This window comes from Sorex araneus, chromosome 1, assembly GCF_027595985.1.
Source record: "Sorex araneus isolate mSorAra2 chromosome 1, mSorAra2.pri, whole genome shotgun sequence".
NCBI classification, from domain to species: domain Eukaryota; kingdom Metazoa; phylum Chordata; class Mammalia; order Eulipotyphla; family Soricidae; genus Sorex; species Sorex araneus.
The window spans coordinates 318166933-318186537 of NC_073302.1; the positions used below are offsets into that span (position 1 = coordinate 318166933).

A 19605-nucleotide genomic window follows, 5' to 3' on the forward strand; every position below is an offset into this window, starting at 1 on the left:
AAATGACCCCTAACGCTGCAACCCTTGAGGCTCACTCTGACTGTCAGTCAAGCAGATGCCTAGGGTGTTCTAGGAGTGGGACTGCCCTTCTGCCAGAGCGGGGTGTGTAGTGCAGTTAGCCACCAGTGTCATGGGTGACCCCAAATGTCAGCAGGGATTGGGGGGTGCCAGGGACAAGTGGGACTACGAGGCATGTGGGGAATGGAGCCAGGGAAGCAGGCCACAAGCAAGGCAAGCGCCTTAATCCAAGTCCTACTCGCTCGCCCCTCTTCCTCTTCCTGTAGAGCAACTTTTTTCCCCTTTCTCTCTTTTGGACCATACTCTGCAGTGCTTAGGATTTACTCCTGGCTCTGTGCTCAAGGACCACTCCTAGAGGTGTTCAGAAAAGCATATTGGGTGCTGGAGAGCCATGTGCAAAAAAAGAGCCCTGCCCGTGGCTCCTCTCCTCATTCCAAGAGCAATTGTAAAAACCGATTTTTTTTTTTTTTTTGCTTTTTGGGTCACACCGGGCAATGCACAGGGGTTACTCCTAGCTCTGCACTCAGGAATTACCCCCTGGCAATGCTCAGGGGACCATATGAGATGCTGGGAATGGAACCCGGGTCGGTCTCGTGCAAGGCAAACTACCCTACCCGCTCTGCTATTTCTCCAGCCCCAAAACCAATTTTTTTAAAGTTTTTAAGAAACTCCAGTTTTGCTTGCTCACGGATGGGCACGTAATTTAAATTCTCTTACTGGTTTCTCAATTATAAAAGTGAAGAAATAATGGCACACCCCCAGCTCTGCAAATGCCGTGAAGACCAAAAAAGAAAAAAAAAAAAGAATGTGGACTGGAGCGATAGCACAGCCCACAAGGCGTTTGCCTTGCACGCAGCTGACTAGGGTTTGATTCCTCCATCCCTCTCAGAGAGCAAGCTACCCGCTGGTAATTGATATGCCAAAAACAGTAACAACAAATCTCACAATGGAGATGTTACTGGTGCCCACTCGAGCAAATCGATGAACAACAGGATGACAGTGCTACAGTTGTATAAAAATATATGGTTTGGGCTGGAGAGATAATATAGTGGGCAGGTAATTACCCTGCACGCAGCCAACCTGGGGTCAATCCCTTGTAGTTCCCTGAGTTCTGCAGGAGTGATCTCTGAGCTCCAGAGGAAGATAAAAAAGAAGTAAGTCAGTAAGTCTGGTACTTAGCATTAGGGGTGTGTGTGTGTGTGTGTGTGTGTGCGCGTGCGTGTGCGTGTGCGTGTGCGTGTGCGTGTGTGTGTGTGTGTGTGTGTGCACACGCGCGCACGCGCATGTGTCACATTCTACTACTGAGTTAAGTCCCCAGTCCCAGCATTGAAATATACCCCTCTTGGGAGAGCAGATATGAGATGAGATGAGATGAGATGGACTCTCGAACTATTAAATCACCGCCTTTCACAAAAGTTCTAAAACTCATTTCCATCCTCAGTTGCTATAAATTGTTTTTTTCTTTCAGAAAAATTTTGGTTTGGGTTTGAAAGTTCCTGAATTTGATACAGACCCGAAGATAAGCTATTTTGGGAAGTTCTAGCAAATTTGTTCTCCTACCCCCAAATTAGTCAGTGAAACAAAAATAAAATTTTTTTGCCTAAAAAAGCAAATTTGTTTTAGAAGTATCAGGCACAAGAACTTGAGGAGGATACAGACGAAGAATGTGGGAGGTGCTGAACAGTCTGTAATTTCCTAAGATCTGCGGCCCTCAGACAGACCTTCTACCCAAATTGGAAATGTTTGGCTACAGTTGGATTCTATTTGTGATACATGGTGTTATAAAAGACTCACATTTATAGAACAAACAAATGGAAACTATGGAATATTTCCAATTGCACCCCATATCCTTAAATTTATTCCTAGAAAAAAAAATTCTAGGAAAAGAGCAGGAACCAAAAATAATTTGGTGCACTAAAATAACTTTTTCTTTTTCTGGGTGGAGGGAGGGTGTCTGTCTGTTCATTGAAAAGGAAGTTTTTTGTGGCATTTCTCTTGGTATGTATTTAAAATATACTTAACTATAGGCATGATCCAAAGTCAGAATTGGGAACACGTACATTTCTAATTGAAGCACCGGGAAGTTTAAGCTAACGATGAACAGTTTTAGCCTGAATCAAATGGATGAAAAGTCTGATGGGGGTGGGCAGGGAGCAGAAAGATAGTACAGGGGTGAAGTCTTTGCCTTGTGCAGCCTACTTTGGTTGAATCCTGGTTGATGATTCAGCAGATGATCCCGTGAGCACCACCAGGGATCATTCTAGAGCACAGAGCCAGAAATAGCCCCTCAACCCCACTAGGTGTGTCACTCACCCTCTGCAAATAAATAAAATACAATTCAACAGGTGAGTGAGGGGATGTGGCTCAGTGCAGGGCATCTGCTTTGTAGTTCTGAGACTGAGGCTGGTGCCAGCACCACCTTTACATCACTAAATGCTATCTGAGGGCTCTTCTTGTGATCCAGGCACCACGGTAACTGTTTGTTCCCAGCACACCACGACCGACTGTGCAAGTACTATGACTAGGTGTGACCCCAACAGGCACCACAACCGAGTGTGCAACCAGAACAGGGAGAATAGAGGTAACCTAAGGGCAGGGAGAATAGAGGCAAATTAAAGCCAGTGTTGGTGGCCAGAGTCCCCAGTTTAAAGTGTCCAGTAAGACCCTCCGCTCATACAGACTATGATCCAAGAGGTCTTCTAACCCATTTTGGCACCCAGAGCGGCTTCTTACAGGCATGCATCTAGACTGTGAACTGAACTAAAATATCAGAAATCCAAAACTGCGGCCGCGCAAGCTCATAGAATCTTCATTCTCAGCAATGAAAAGAAATTATTAAATGATGCCTTTTCAGCAGGCCTGATTACTGGGGGAAAATTCCAAACAATAATAGTGAGTTCTGTATTGAAATATTGAATGTATTCTAAGTATAGAGAATAAAATGAAGATCATCAGCTACTTAGGTGGGGGCTGGGTAGGAGGGGGGTATATTGGGTTCTTGGTGGTGAAAGATGTGCACTGGTGAAGGGATGAGGGTTCAATCATTGTATGACTGAGACTTAAACCTGAAAACTTTGTATTTTTTTCCCTCACGGTGATTCAATATAATAAAATAAAAAATAAATAAACGGACAATTACCATTAAAAATAAATAAATAAAAAATAAAGTGTCCAATATATATTTATATTGTGGAGTGATAATACAGTGGGGAAGGTGCTTGCCTTGCATGCAGCTGGCCCAGGTTTAATCTCTGGCACCCTAAATGATCCCCCCCACCCAGCCCTCCAGGAGTAATCCTGGTACAGTGTTCAGGGGCCACTCCCAGAGGTCCCTAGGGGACTGTGGAGTGTTGAGGATCAAAAATGAGGCCCCACAAAAGTAGAGAGAAAGAAGGAAGGTGCCTGTCACAGAGGAAGGGGGTGGAATGGGGCACCAACCATAATGCCCAAAAGTAGAGTAAGAAGGAAACTGTCTGCCATTGAGGCAAGGGGTGGGGTGGGGTGGGGGTGATGGGAGGGATACTGGGGACATTGGTGGTGGAGAATGTGCACTGGTGGAGGGATGGGTGTGTTTGATCATTGTATGACTGAAATTCAATCATGAAAGCTTTGTAACTACATCTCACAGTGATTCATTAAAAATAACAACAGCAAAAGGTGCTTATCACAACCACAATCCATAATACTGTATTGCACATTTGAGAGTTGCTAAGAATGTGTATGAACAGACAGAGCAATTGCAGCGGAAGATTAACCACAAATGGTCTGTCTTTCAGTATTTGTCTTTCAACATTCCTATGAGGTTGAAAATTTCAAAATAAAATGTTGAGAGGAAATGCATGTCTAGAAAGGTTCTTTAGAAATCTTGACTCACAGAATCTCAAGATTGTGATCTGTTTTTTTTCTTGTGGGGGGAGGGGTGTAGCACACCCAATAATGCTCAAATTTCACTCCTGACTGTGTTCAGGGATCACTCCTGGCGATGCTTGGGACCATGTGCTCTGCAGAGATGAAACAGGAATCTGGCAGCATGCAAGGTGAACGCCCTACCTGTTGTACCATATTCTTACCCAGAAGTATGAAGTTTTAAAGATTGGTCATCATCTTTTTCCTTGCTGAATTTTGAAAAGCTGTATTTCAGCAATAGCATCAAAGGATCAGACACACAGGGTATACAAAAAAGCACTAAGAAGATGATAGTACATATGCCCTAAAATATCAGGGTTATCTCTGGTACCCGGTAGTAAACAAAATTTTACTTTCTTTCACTTGCTCAAGATATTTTCAGACAATGTCACTAAATTTTTCTTTCCAAAAAAAGTTAGAGGGGTACAAGGATTAAGACATATCTTTGTACATCAACAGAAGTGATCCCTAAGTGCAGGGCCAGGACTAGGCCCAAACATAGCTGGGTGTGGCAACAGCAACCCTAAAAAGCGCATGCTTTGCATATAGTCTACCGACTTAGATCCCCAGCACCACATGACTTGGTACCCAGCACTGCTCAGAGAATCTTCCAAGCCATCACCAGGTGTGGAAACCCACATACATAAAAAACAAAATCAAAGGGCTGGACACAAAGGGTAGGACGCTTGCCTTGCATGTGGCCGATGCAGGTTAGATCTCTGGTATCACATATAGTCTCCCAAGCATCTTCAGGAGTAACCCCTGAGCACCTCAGGGTCAAAAAGCCAAAAAAATTACAATAATAATAAATCAAATAGAAAAATTACTGTCAGGGGAAAAAACAAAACCCTTAAAACTTCCAGCTTCATTTCCCATTAGTGAAATCTGCAAACATGTCTGGGAAGTGAGGGCAAAAGGGACTTAAAAAAAAATCTTTTTCTTTCCTTCTTTTTTTTTTAAATATATATAATCTCTTTCTGTCGGTGTCTCTCCGCTGGAGAGAACTTGGAGTTTAAGAACATGGGTGTTTGATCATTGTGAGATTATAACCCAAACATGAAAGCTTGTAACTATCTCACGATGATTCAATAAAATTTAAAAGAAAAAAAAAAAAAGAACATGGGCGTCCTCAGAGGTCTATTGCTCGTTCTACCCAAGCAGGCAACAGTACTTGCAAATAAAAACTAAGCAAGACCGAAGAAAGCTTCATGCGCTAAAGAGAAGCAAGTGGCAGCAGAAAATAGTAACATTCTTGGATTGGGATACTCGCCCTTTTAAGCGCAAACTTCCCGCCAATAGAGAACGGCAACAAGACTGCTCAGATTCAGGAGAATCCAAAGAACTCCTGGAGGCCCAGAAGGGGCCCCAGAGAGAACACGCCTCTTTTTGGTTAAGCCAATAGGCAAAAGAGGCGTGGTCTTAGGCGGGGCGTCACAGGCGGGGCGTGGTTTAGGGCGGGGCCAGCGTGGAAAGGGTGCATCTGAAGCGGGGCCATCGCGTGTGTGGGGGTGGTCCGGGGCGGGCACGGCGCCTGGGGGCGTGTCTTGGGGCGGGGCCGTTGTGGAAGGGGCGGGGCTTGGGGCGGGGCCGGCGCGGAAGGGGCGCTCCAGGGGCGGGCAGCGGCGCGGGGTGCAGGGCGCGGGGCGGGGCCGCTGGGTCCCGCGGTGGCGGCTTTCCTGGGTCAGCTGCAGCGGCTGCGGGGCGCGCAGGCGGAGAGGCCCGGCTGGCCCGGGGGCTTCGGCCTCGGGCGTCGGGAAATGGCGGCGGGGGGCAGGATGGAGGACGTGAGTGCACGGAAGTGGAGGGCGGCTGGCCCCGGGATCCGGTGCGGCGCGCGCGGGGCGGAGACTCGGGGGCTTCCCTCGAGCCCGTGCGCGCCCGGGAGACGCCTCGGGTGGGGGGCCCGGGTGTTGGGTTCGGCGCACCAGCTCCGGGTGGGCACCGGGCTGTGGGCGCCGTGCGCGCGCAGGAGCCCGGGACGCGGAGATTCACGTGATGCGTCCGAGCTCGGTCCCTCTGGCCTTCAGGCCGCCGGGTTTGGGGCGTAGCTGCAGAGCCGGGGGGCGCATCTCCCCTCCCCAGGCGCCGCCTGCGTGGGTTCTCGTGGTGCGGGGCCGTGGGCCTGAGCCGGCGGCCCGCGGACAGCCCTGCCGCCCTGCCAGGGAACTCGCAGAGAAGAGCAGGCGCTGTTTGGAATCCAGGCACGTGAGCCACCAGATCAGATTAGATCCCAGCTAGATTCGTGGGAAAAAAACGTGGTCTACGTTTACCGTGTACTCGGTACCTCGGGATGGCGCCGTGGCAAACAGATTCATGATCTTAAAAGGAGTTTGGTTGTTTTGTTTTGGGGGTGGGCAGGTGGCGTTGTCACACCCTTTGGTGCTCTGGACATGCACCCGGCTCTGCACTCTGGGATCCCTCCTGGCGCTGCTGAGAGGCGGGGCGGGGGTGGAGTAGGTGGGAGTCATGGGATGCCAGAGATCAAACCTGGGTCATCTGACCCGTTGCAAGGCAAACACTCAACCCTCTTGTAGCTCTATCTCTAAAAGCAGTTTTCAGAGAAAAACATGTGTTTGGGCCCAGAAGTAACTGAGTTACCCTAAGTGTTATATAATTAAAGTATCACCCTTTAATATAGAAATATAGAGTAAATAAAACATCCATTTAAGTGAATAGGTTAGTAGCCCTATTGCTATGGTCTTATGACTGTATGATATATTGTGCAAATGGTAACCCCATAGGTATATGGCTGATAAACCATTTCTAGTGATAATTTTAGTTAGGAAAGTGGAGAATTAAAACTTGAAAGTACGTGTTAAAAAACTCATTAATGTAATGGGAGGAGGGTAGGTGTGTAACATTTTCCCTGAGTTTTTAAGGGTAAACTGACAATTTAGAGGAAAGACTTCAGTACTAAAATCCTTCTTGGCTGATGGTGCTTGCTGCCCCAGTGCCCTGGCTCTGTACCTTTCAGCTTTTAGGTTGAGATGAGTCTATAGAACTGATCACCAAAACAACTGAAGTCTAATGCACAACCAATTTTACATAGCCTCATCACTTTTGATCTAAACAACTTTGGGGACTTGATGGGTATGTTGTTTATTATTCTGTAGAAACTAATGGGCTGTGTCCTAGAGCCAGGAACTTAAGATGAATTAAAAGAGGCTAGTGTTTTTGGTTAGGGATCATCGGTTGCAAGCAATGAAAGCCCCTTTGACTACTGTAAGGGACTTTTTTGAAAGGGTATAATGTGATGAACGGCTTCTAAAAGGGTCCAAACCAGGACATCTGCCCTGGTTTCATTGCTTTGCAGGTTAGAGAAAGTGTTCAAGTGGCTACACTTCTGTTTGAGACCTGTCTTAAGTGGGAGGACAGGGAAAAGTGTTAAATGTGTTAGTGTTTCCATTGAAAGGTAATACAGGAAACAGTTACTGTCACACAAAAAAGGAAGCGATACACAGCATGGGCAGAAACAGCAGCACTCTCAACAGGTAGTGGGTAGCAATAGAGTATTACTATTGGTGGAATAAAGGCATAGTTTGCACTCAGGAGTCATCTTTGCTCCACACTTCACTTGCCGAAGTGAGTTACAGCCACAGGGAGCTTGCATCATAGTGTATCTCCTTTGGGTCTATTGGAGATGAATTTGATGTTGCTACCAAGCCTATTCCCAAACAGCTAATAAGTGACATAGAAAAGATACCATATTATAGTGTCAGCCCCTTCAGTGAATCAGGAGAACATACACATAAAAAGGAAAGCAATACAGACCTGGAGTGGGGGAGGGAGGTGATAGAGAGATAGGATGGTGGGTAAGATGTATGCCTTGCACTTGGATGCCCCACGCTTGATCCCTGATACCCCATGTGTACCCCCGAAGCTCACCAGAAGTGATGCCTGAGTGCAGAGCCACACCCTGACATAGCCAGTGTAGCCCCAAATTAAAAGAATACAAGCCAGCGTGAGAAATGTCCCAAGTCAGGCTGGGGAGACTGCAGAGAAAAAGGCCCTTGTTTTGCAATGCTGCGGGTGCTGGTTTAGTCCTTGGCACTACAAAAGATCCGCCAAGTAATACCAGGGTTCATTCCTGAGAACAGAGGCAAGAATTGGTCCTGAATGCTGAATGTGGCACAAATTGTGTGTGTATGTGTGTGTGTGTGTGTGTGTGTGTGTGTGTGTGTGTGTGTATTCAGGAGTCATCTTTGCTGTGCTTGTGTGTGTGTGCGCGCGCACACACACACACACACACACACACACACACACACGTCAAGGGACCAGAAAGATACCTCAGTGGACTAGAGCGCATGCTTTGCTTACACGATGCCCAGGTTTGAGCCCCTTTATCTCTTGCTTCCCCCTCTCTCCCCTCTGCACAGCTGGGAGTAACACCTGAGCATTGAGCCATTAGCTGAGTCAGCTGTATCACTGAACACTGACCATAAAGAAATATCCCAGATGAATATTCTGGACAGTATGTCCAAGTAGAGGCTGGAGAGAGCTCTGCTGCTGAGTGCACACTTTCCTGCAGGTTGCCTGGCGTCCATCCCTCATACAGATGGGGACCTCTGAGCTCTGCAGGAATGACCCAAACACAGACATAGTATCTGGACATAGTATCTGAGCACTACGTAGCACTGTAGCACTGTCATCCGTTGTTCATTGATTTGCTCGAGCGGGCACCAGTAACATCTCCACTGTGAGACTTGTTACTGTTTTTGGTATATTGAATATGCCACAGGTAGCTTGCCAGGCTCTACCATGCATGCGGGATACTCTCGGTAGCTTGCTGGGCTCTCTAAGAGGAATTGAACCTGGGTTGGTCATGTGCAAGGCAAAGACCCTACCCGCTGCGCTGTCACTCCAGTCCCTCCTCAATGTATACAATGGAAAGGACAAAATGGAATGGGGAGAATGAGCACCCACTGCTAAGTATCAGAAAGCTGCAGTCCACTAAGTTTGTAAACAAAATCCTATCAAAATGTAGCCTATTTTTGAAACAACATTAAATAACATTACATCAGGTAACACTACCACCTATGACATGTGGGTGTTTTTGTGGCACAGCATCAAAATCTCCTATCATATGGTGCAGAGTACAAAATACCTACTTTCTGGCTCCCTACTGAATGTTTGCTGACTCCTACTACTACAGAATCCTGACTGGAAGCAAAATGCAAATATATACACATGTGATGACTGAAACTCGAAGGGCTTAAAATCTGATAGGGATTAGTGTCAGGTGTAAATATGCTGTGCTATAAATATCAAAATGGAGTTCACCATTTTCCATAATCTAACTCTCCCGCTGTCACAAGAATAACTGGTCTACACGGTCCAGTGAAGTCAAGTGCACCACTCCAGAATGGACCTCAAGTAGTACTCCCACAGCACCGATGGTGTCTGCACCAACACCGGACCTTGCAGAGCTGTCTTCAAAGGGGTACCAGACAAATGCAGCCACTGTGCCAAGTTGGGCCACTAATTCATTACCTCCTAGATTCCTTATTTGCAACCTTGGTATGTGTATATCTTCTAGGAAATGTGTTAATGGAAATAAAAGACAACTTAAAAAGGCAACTTATTTATCTGAGCACTACAGGGAAGAAAAAAATCAAAACCCAAAGGGGACAGTGGGTCAGGCACTTGCCTGCCCCGGGTTCAATCCCCAGCACCATATGTAGTCCCCTAAGCCCTGCCAGGAGTGATCCCTGAGCATTGCTGGGTGTGGTCCAAAAACCAAAATAGATAAGGTAGAAAGAAAATACTTGGCAGGATAAGTTGTTTCTTTGGCTCCCTGCTCGTGGAGCACTCCCAGCAGGGCTGACCACACGTAAGGCCACCTTCACCCCATCCTGTCTCCAGCTTAGAGTAAATTTGTGTTTGTTTTGTGGGGAAGCGACATAAGTTATGTTTGTTTTTTTTTCTTTTTTGTGTCACACCCGGCAATGCAGTGGGGTCAGTCCTGGCTCATGCACTCAGGAATTACTCCTGGCAGTGCTCAAAGGACCATATGGGATGCTGGGAATCGAACCCAGGTCAGCCACATGCAAGACAAACACCCTACCCGCTGTGCTATCACTCCAGCCCCAGACATAAGTTCTTATTAGAACTTACTTAGAAATACATAAGGGGAGAGAAACAGAGGAAGTACTTGTTCTAGAGAGAACACAGGCTTCTCCAGCGTGGACAAAGCAAGCAGAGACAGAAACGAGCAAGACGCATATCCAGGGAAGTACATGGGCATGAAGAACAAGATTTTAAAGGACCGTAAATCTTAGCTGGGAACTTCAAAGATGTTCTGAGAGAGATACCTATGGGACACTCCAGAAAGTTCACTGATTCTAGAGAAGGTTCCAGAATGGCCCTAGGGCAGAGAACTGAAATGTGCCACCAGCAGGAGATGGGAGATAGACTCTTGCCTCAGTGCGGGCCTGCAGCACCTCCACACCTCAGGTGTAGAGTCCAGACTAGAGCCAGCCCCTGCCAGGCTCACCTATCTGTTGCCCCATGCATAGCATGTCCTTACTGTTGGGACTTACAGAACAACACAAAAGCATGCTAGGAATTTCTGTTACCTGCAGTGATGGATTCACACAGACTAGATGTGTTACTCTTTTGCCTGGACAACCAAACGACAATGCAGTCTCCAGAAAGACACCGAGCTGTTGGCGGAGAAGGGCAGTGAGGTCTGAGAGATGGGCAAACACTGGGACAACTCAGGCTCACCTCTCAGAGAATTTGTGGGCTACAGCGGGGGAGCAGGTCCAGGTGGCTCAGACACTCCTCGAGCTGGGGAGATAGAGGCCACTGCAGTGCCTGTAACAGCGCCCGTAACAACGACCCTGGGGAGGAGGGAGCTGCTGGGAGCTGTGCAGAGGCCCCTCTGGTATTTGGAGGGTCTTGCCAGGGCCTGGGAAATAGCCTGGAATGGATGAGAAGGAACAGTGCTCAGTGCTCAGTGGGGCCAGGATGCAGCCCTTCTGGAACCTTCTCCATCTCAGGGTCCCAGCAAGAGGACTCAGATGGTCTTGCTCAGCAGTGAGACCCATTTCTCCTACACTGTGTCCCACCTAACAGTCCTCAAAAGCAAGACTAGAAAGATAAAGAACTGTGTCCATGGAAATGAACAGCAACCAGAAGGGAAAGATTCTTTGTTTGGACCACACCCGGTGATGCTCAGAGGCTACTCCCAGTTGGGTGCTCTAAGGTTCCTCTTGGCAGTGCTCTGGGAGCCATAATGGCACCAGGGATTGAACCTGGACTTCCTATGTGCAAAGAACATGTCCCACCCTCTTGAACTACCTCTCAAGCCCCCAGAAAGGTAATATTTTTGCAGTCTGGTATCCAGTCGTAAATTACTCGGCACCTAAAGAAGCAGGAAATAATGAACTGTAACCAATCCTTTGAGCTAGGTGGAGTATGCCTCACATATTCATTGCATGTACGAGGTCTTCTATGCTGTTTACAGCAAAACACACACACGGGATTTAGAAATGATATATACAAGAAATGGGGGGGGGAAGGACATTAAAAATGTTATTGTGCAGGGCTGGAGAGAGAGTGCAGCAGGCAGGGCTCTTGCCTTGCACACGGCTGACCCAGGTTTGGTCACCAGCACACCATATGTTCCTCCTGAGCACACCCAGGAGTGATCCCTGAGCACCACCAGAGTAAGCCCCGAGCACTTCCATGTATGGCCCCCAAACAAGCAAGCAAACAAAAATGTTTACTGCAGTTGTCTTTCAAAGAGTTCCAAAGTTAAGAAGGCACGGGGGAAGACAGAAAGTAGAGCCAGGTGTGAGCCTGTAGCACGCGCTCCACAGGTGGGGCCCAGCTGATCCTTGTCAGAGCGGGGGGGGGGGGGGGCACCAGGGCTGCTTGAGGGACCATGTGTGGTGGGCTCACATAGGAACAGCCCCCGCAGGGTCTCCTCAGCCCTGTCCTATGTCACTTCCCGTGTAACCTCTTAATCTTCCCACAAGACTCGTGCCCACATCTCCCCACCTACCTGTCACCTTGGGTTTTATCGAGTTCCCACCAACTTCGCAGGGTTTCTCACAAGAAGAGTTTTAAGTCCTGCGGCCAGATGTGGTGATTTCACCTAGGATGGAGGCGTTGCCACAGGAATCTCTAGCTGTGTTTCGAGGACTTGAAATGATGTGCTGTAGTCTTGTTTCCCTCTTTTGAAGTACCTAAGATTTCCTCCTCCAGGTTTGTTGTTTTCGGAGCCATGGGAAGGGGCCAGGGGGACAGTGAGGTGGGGGTGCTTGGACCCAGGGCTCCTGCACGCAAAGCAGAAACGTCCGCACTTTGTGGTACTTCCCGACCTCCGAGTGCTGCTTTAAGACTGGTTAGGAGCCGGAGTGATAGTACAGCAGGTAGGGCATTTGCCTTGCATGCAGCCAACCCGGGTTTGATTCCCTGCATCCTTTATGGTCCCCTGAGCCAGGAGTAATTTCTGAGCTCAGAGCCAGGAGTAACCCCTGAGCACCAATGGGGTGGCCTCCAAACAGACAAAACAAAAAAAATCTTTTTACACAGCTATATAAAAATAGGGTAGAGAGTCTTCCGTGTACACAACCGACCTGGGTTTGATTCTTGACCCTATGTAAGTTTCTTCAAGTCCCATCTGGAGTAAGCCCTAAGCACAGCCAGGAGTGGCCCCAACACACAAACAAATAACCCAAGACTGTTTTCACATCACGCCAGTGTGTATAGAGTAGTTATCTGGAGACTTGAGGCTGGACATGTGTTTTCTTGCCTCTGACTTGTGTACCGCTCACTAGGCTGGAGCCGTGCCTTAGGAACGGTCCTGAAAGTGGGGCTTACAGCTCGCCTCTGCTCCTCTCCCCAGGGCTCCTTGGACCTCACCCAGAGTGTTGACGATGACCCCCTCCTGGACATGCAGCACTTCTCACACCCATTACACGCCCATTTCAGACCCAGGTTCCAGCCTCTTGCTACAGTCAGCGTGGCAAGCCTCCTCCTGTTCCTGCATGTAAGTGAGCGGGAGACGGTGAGCCATCCGCAGATGAAGGTGTCCAGAGAGACCTAGCTCCTCAGAGCCACTTTGGCTCTGTCCCCACCTTGACATGTGCAGACTTTGAGGGAGAGGATGTCTCCCAGGGTCTTATCCCTTGCTCTGTCTCTGTTTCTCAGGCCAGCTAGCAAGAATTTTTTTTTGCAGTTGTACAGGGAAGGCTTTTCCTTCCCATGACTTGACCCGCAGCTGCCTTTGCAAAGTCACTTGGGATGAGACCCATCTGGTTTCAGGGGCCTGGACGCGTGTGCTCAAGCGGGGGAGGGGGGCTTCCCTGCATCCAAACTGAATGCTAGCCCTGCTATTCCAGGTGGTATTTGTTGTCCTGGCCTTCCTGACGGGGGTGCTGTGTTCATACCCTAATCCAACCGAGGACAAGTGCCCAGGCAACTATACCAACCCACTGAAAGTACAGACCGTCATCATCCTCGGCAAAGTTCTGCTGTGGGTTCTGCATTTCCTGCTGGAGCGCTACATCCAGTATCAGCACAGCAAAGTAAGGAGCCGCGGCTACAGCACCATCTACCGAGGGACACGGCACCTGAAAAGGCTCGCCCTGCTGATACACTCCGCTGGTGAGTGCAGCTGCTGGCCCGTCCTGCTTGTGGCTTTCTGGGGCCACCGGCACGAGGGGGAAAAGTGACATTCTTTTGGCTTGGGGGCCATAGCTCTCAGCTCTGAGGGCTTAGCTCCTGGCTCTGTGCTTAGGGATCACTCCTGCCGGGTCTGGTGGCACCATCAGGGAGCTGGTGATGGAGCCCAGGCTGATGCCTATTGGGCTTGCTTCTGGCCCCATGTTTCACTTTACAGTCAAAGGTGTCTCTCGTTTCTGAGTGATGTCTGTTGTGGCCACCAAAATTTAGTCCCCTCCCCCTCCATGTGAGTTGTTTTGTTTCTACACCTGGCAGTGCTGGGGGCAGAGCAAGAGGTGGTGGTGACTCCAGGCTCTGTGCTCAGAGGGCCATGTGGGGCTAGGATCAGGATGTCGCAGGGCACTGCTCTCTGCTCTCAGGCTCTCCATCCTAGCAGCCATGAATAGAAACAGGAGACAGTGCTTGGTGGGCAAATGGGGAAGAGATTTAAGGGAACGGGTGGCGGGGGACGGGGGAAGGGGAGTGGTCTCTTAAGCATTATTAAAGACTGAAATATCCGCCACTTTTCACATAGTCTTAACTCGGGGGTGGAAGAGTGAGCACTTTTAATTGAGATTCACGTGTGTTGGGCCGTCAGAGAGGAAGCAGGGCAGAGAGGGATGTTGGGGTGGTTATCCTCTGGGCCATCCTCCAGCTCGAGACTTCTCATCTCCATCTTAACATACCGACCTACTGTAGTCTTGCTTCAGTGCCCCCCTGCCTGTCAAATCCTGGGCATGTTGGATCTCCAAGCCCACCGAGCATGGTGATCCCTCAGCACAGCTGGATGTGGCCCAAAACTAAAAACAAAAACAAATCAAAACTCATGCATGCACTCAGCCCACTACGCTGTACCTCTAATCCCTGGAAATGTTTGTTTTAATATACGACCTTGAGTTCCCTGTGTGTGTGCCTGTATGGAAGGCAAACTATCTTTACCCTGGTAGGTTTGGGCTGGGACCCCATTATGATAAAACAGATGAACAGGGGAAAACAAAGTGGGAGAACATGTCTAGGTCCTGCCACGTGGAGAGACTGGGAAAACCAAGTGATCCTCCACACAATCCAGGCTGCCTCCTCGAGGGCCATTTCCAGCCAGAGTCAAAAGACATTGGAAATTCGGGAGACACCAATTGAAGGTCACGAGCCTGAGCACTGAAAGATGGGGTGGTGTTTGCCTTCTCCACAGATAAGAATTTTTGGAGTCTTACTCATTTTCCTTTGAGATGCTTTTACAAATGGACATTTCTCTTAGAAATGTAAGTTCTCTCTTACCAAAGTTGGCCAGAGCAGTAGCTGTGGTGTGGAAGGCCTGGGTTTGGTAATCCCATCCAGCCTGGTCCCCGAGCACCACCAGGAGCAGCCCCCCACCCCTGGGACCAGGAGCCACTGAGCATTGAAAGGTGTGGAAAGAAATGAAAAGTATTATTAAATTAGAAAATTAAAGGGTCCTCTTTTTTTTTGAGTCCAGAATAAAGCATTTTGAAACCAGATTAGAAATTAATATTTCAGGGCTGGAGTGACAGCAGATAGGGCATTTGCCCTGCACACAGCCAATGCAGGTTTGATCCCTGGCATCCCAAATGGTCCCCCAAGCACCGCCAGGAGTAACCCCTGAAACCACTGGGTGTGACCCCCCAAAAAAAAGTCAATCAATAATTCTCCCTAAATTTTCCAGAATTTTTTTTTTTAATGTTTGCTTAATACATTTGAACTACAGGCTTTTCTTTTCTTTTTTTGCGTTTTTTTGGGCTCACACCCAGTGATGCTCAGCGGTTACTCCTAGCTCTGCACTCAGGAATTAGGAATTATGCCTGGCAGTGCTTGGGGGACCATATGGGATGCCAGGGATTGAACCCAGGTTGACTGCATGCAAAGCAAATGCCTTACCTGCTGTACTATCGCTGCGGCCCCAGTATGAGCTTTTCTGCTCAGTAACGTTCCTTGAAGGGCAGGATGCAGGGGTTGGGAGGGTGCTCAGGAGTCCTGGGGACTCACTCAGCCATGCTACTCAGTGTGCCTATACCCAGCAGTGCTGAAGAGAGGCCCCGCCAGTCTACAGGTTGAACTTGGGCCCTTCCGTGTGCAGAGCATACACCCCTGAGCCATCTCTCCTGTGTCTCAGTGGCATTCATTTTCAGCGAGTCTGAAGAGTTGAGCTACAGCAGAGAAAATTGCATTTTACACATGAGGCTGGCTTGACTGTGGTGCAGGGGATGGAACCAGGGTTAGCTGCATGGGAGGCAAGCACCTTAGCAACCCGTGGTGTCTCGGCAGCCCTGTAATTCTTTGGGCCAGAGAGCTAGTGCAGGGGTTTGGGTCCTTGCCTTGCATGTGGCCAACCCCAGTTTCATCCCCAGCCCCTCAGATGGCATCTTGACTACTGCCAGGAGTGATCCCTGAGCACAGCAGGATATGGCCCACCCAAATCAATCTTTGAGTTTTAAGAAAGTCCAGGTTTGGGGGGAGGGCTGGGGGGAGGAGGCCACATCCTGCTGTGCTCAAGGATCACTCCTAGCTCTGAGCTTAGGGGTCACTGCTGGCAGTGCTCAGGAGACCATATGGGATGCTGGGGTGAGCCTGGGTCGGCTGCATGCCAGGCCAGCCCCCTACCTACTATACTATCTCTTTGGCTCCAAGAAAGTCCAGATTCTTACATCTTTGTATTAGAGGGCATCATTAATACTGAGGTCAGAGTGTGTGTGTGTGTGTGTGTGTGTGTGTGTGTGTGTGTGTGTGTGTGTGTGTGTGTGTGAGTGACTGACTTTGTTGGCAGGTTGGTATTCATTTACTGCTCTCTACAAGCGTACAAGATGCTGAGTGCCCACACACCTTCACCCTCCCCTGCCCACCCGTTTCTGTGTCTCCCAGGTAGCACGGCCCTTCTCTTCATACTGTGCATACAGCATTCCTTTCCCCAGGCCAGCAGGTTGTACCTTGACCTCATCCTGGCCATCCTGACCCTGGAACTGATCTGCTCCTCTACGTGTCTGCTTGTTTACACAGGTGAGAGTCCCACTGGGCAGGTCTCGCCTGTCCCAGCCTCTGGAATCCTGCCTACCACCGCCTTGGCTACGGCGCTGAGAACCCCCCGTTTAGCACCTTATGCCCTTACTGCTGGCCACAGTCCCGGTCTCTGACTTCGAATCAACAGTCCCTTACCTGTATCAGCTGGGTGAAGCTTTTTCAAATAAGTCAGCCCCCAAAGGCCGCATGCAAGGCAAGCATCGTATCCTCTGTACCATCTCCCCGGCCCGAGCTGTCTGTTCCTTTAAAAGTTTTCAAGACCGGGCCAGAGAGACGGCTCAGAGGACCGGAGCACACAACCTATCTCTCCAAGCACACTCCTGCTGTATCTTTGTGAGCAAGAGCCCTGAGTTCGGCCGTTCTCCTACTCCCACCCCTCATCCCGCTCCAAGTGGTAAGAGGGACCTGGCATCGCTGAGCCAAATTCCCACCCAGTGTCAAACCTTGCAGTATGTAGAGCTCAGCCAAGACCCTGAGCACTGCTCAGAAGAACCCCCAAAACCAATGATGCTTCTCCCTTCTGTCTGGACTTCAGCTTTTTCCTGAAAGTCGGTGGCTTTTTGTCTCTCTCCTCATTTCTGTCCGGGCCACTTTGTTCTGTTCTTCCCCTGGACTTCTCAGAAACGCCTGAGCTCTCCCAACCCTGCCCCGTTTTCGCTCGTTAGCAGTAGCTTACACTTGCCTGTGGCTTCATACAAACTTGCAGCCAGTGTGAACTTCTTCCTTCAAGCATCTTCAGCCCTCTTGGGTGCTGGGCACGTGGGTTTGAGCTGAGTGCGCCCAGGCAACTTCCCCCTCTGCCTCCTGTCTCATGAGCGGCGTGGGGGTGCAGCTCTGCTGCAAAGCAACCTTGCAGGCGTGAGGCCTGCGTTGAGTTCTCCCGAATAAAGCAAAGCAGAGTTGCCAGAGTGCTAGCAGGTCAGGTAGTACACTTGCCTTGCACGCAGCCAAGCGAGTTCAATGCCCAGCACCCCCTATGATCCCCCAGCACAGCCAGGAGTGATCCCTGAGAGCAGAGCCAGGAATAAGCCCCAAGCCATGCTAGGTGTGGCCCCCCAAAAATGAAAATTACATCAGCCAACCAATGTAGCTGAATGAATAAATATAGAATTTTTTTTTTGCAATCAGATAACCCCAAAACATCTTTATTCTTTCAGTGAAAATTCGAAAATTTAATAAAGCCAGACCACAGCCTGATGTACTTGAAGAAGAAAAACTCTGGGCTTACCCCAGCAATCCTACCTCAGAGACTGGATTCCGGTAAGCTCTGGGTGGGGCCGGCCAGTCAGCACTGCAGAGAAAGAGAACGAAGAGCTGTGAAGGCCGTTCTGTGCGTAGCATTCTTCAGCTTGACTATTTCTTTGACAGCTCTCTGACATGTGTCTGTGTAGAGCCCGTTCATTCACTCATATTTAAAGAGCCCGAGTGATGATAGAGCGGTCATACTGCTGGCCTTGCATGCACCACATATGGTGCCCGAACCCCTCCAGGGGTAAGTCCTCAGCACAGTTGGGTGTGCCCTTCCTCCCTTGAAATAAAAGCTTAATCATATTTTAAGGCTCGATAATTACTTCTTTTGTGCAGTGGTATCCAAGTAGACTGAGAGAATGTTGTAGGAAGACGTTAGATTCATTTTGCTTTTTGAGACAAAGTGGGGGGGCTCCCAATAATTCTTGACCAACTGGACCGGCAGCTCAAAGCTAGGCCAGAGATTGTGATGGTTACCCAGGCCCTGGACTGGCGAGATAGCACAGCGGGTAGGACATTTGCCTTGCATGCGGCCGACCCGAGTTCGATTCCTCCATCCCTCTCAAAGAGCCTGGCAAGCTACCGAGAGTATCCCGCCCACATGGCAGAGGCTGGCAAGCTACCTGTGGCGTATTTGATATGCCAAAAACAGTAACAACAAGTCTCACAATGGGCACCAGTGTGCCCGCTCGAGCAAATTGATGAACAGTGGGATGACAGTGACAGTGACCCAGGCCCTGCAGTGCTGGGGATTACCCAGGCCACCACAGCAGTGCTCAGGACTTTCTGGACTCTGCCAAGTGACCCAGGCCACCATGGCAGTGCTCAGAGCTCCTGGGCTGTACCCAGTGACCTAGGACATCACGGCAGTGCTCAGGAATTCCCAGGCTCTGCCCAGTGATGCTAGGGAGGCCAGGTGGTATCAGTGATCAGACCCCAGACCCTGGTGTCTGATTCAGCATTCCAGCCAGGTGCTCTGGTCCTTTGAGCCATCAACTTTGAGCCTGAAGTTGTCCCCAACTTCAGATGCTTTAGTGAGTTGTTAAAACTCACTAAAATGCTTCACGGAAGAATCTCATTTGGGGTCTTGGCATTTGTCTCCAGTGACAGAGTACATACCTGGGAATATGCAGTGACCTCCAGTTCCCTGACACCCCAAGAGTGGCCCCCAAACAGTTAACAGATAGAGAGGTAGCTCTGCATTCCAGGATGATGCCTTTGTTTGTAACCAGAAGGGAAAGGCGCGAGCACAGCACGTGTTTCGGAAGCCTCGGACAGGCCCGGGGTGCATGTCCCACCCGCTCAGCTCCCGGTTTTTTGCAGGCCCGTCTCAAGTCTTGAGGAAATTGTGGAAAAGCAAGGAGACATCATCCTGTACCTGAAGCGCCACAATGCACTGCTGAGCAAGCGGCTCTTGGCGCTCACTTCGCCTGACTCCAGCTCCCAGCCAAGCCGGATGTGAGGGCCAAGGTGAAGACCTCAAGGCGAGGAGTCCGGAGTCTCCTGACACTGGGCAGCTGCCACAGGAAATCGCAGCTTTTCCCAGAGTAACATTTGGTACGAGTACTTGACCTTGGTTCTCTCCTGTGTGGCTGGTTGATGTGCAGGGCTGCCGGATCCTTTGACAGGTGCTTGGCGGAAGTCTTGATAACCCAAGGAAGAATGTCTGCTTGGCACACTTGGGGATTATTGAACTGCTTGGTTTATCTGTCGATTAAAGGCATAGTTCAAGCA

At 49.4% G+C, this 19605-nt stretch overlaps 1 protein-coding gene across 2 annotated transcripts; it reads left to right on the forward strand.

Annotated features, from left to right (window-relative positions):
• Positions 1-5566: 5566 nt before the first annotated feature.
• On the forward strand, positions 5567-19605 carry TMEM192 (transmembrane protein 192). 2 transcript variants are annotated; one of them, XM_004610413.2, is made up of 6 exons: positions 5567-5708; positions 12779-12922; positions 13275-13539; positions 16468-16602; positions 17781-17883; positions 19195-19605. In XM_004610413.2, exons 1-6 carry the CDS (start codon positions 5682-5684, stop codon positions 19331-19333), a joined length of 813 nt encoding a protein of 270 aa, XP_004610470.1. In that variant the 5' UTR covers positions 5567-5681; the 3' UTR covers positions 19334-19605. The 2 variants fall into 2 exon arrangements, with proteins under 2 accessions (XP_004610470.1, XP_054976930.1); XM_055120955.1 differs by lacking the exon at positions 16468-16602.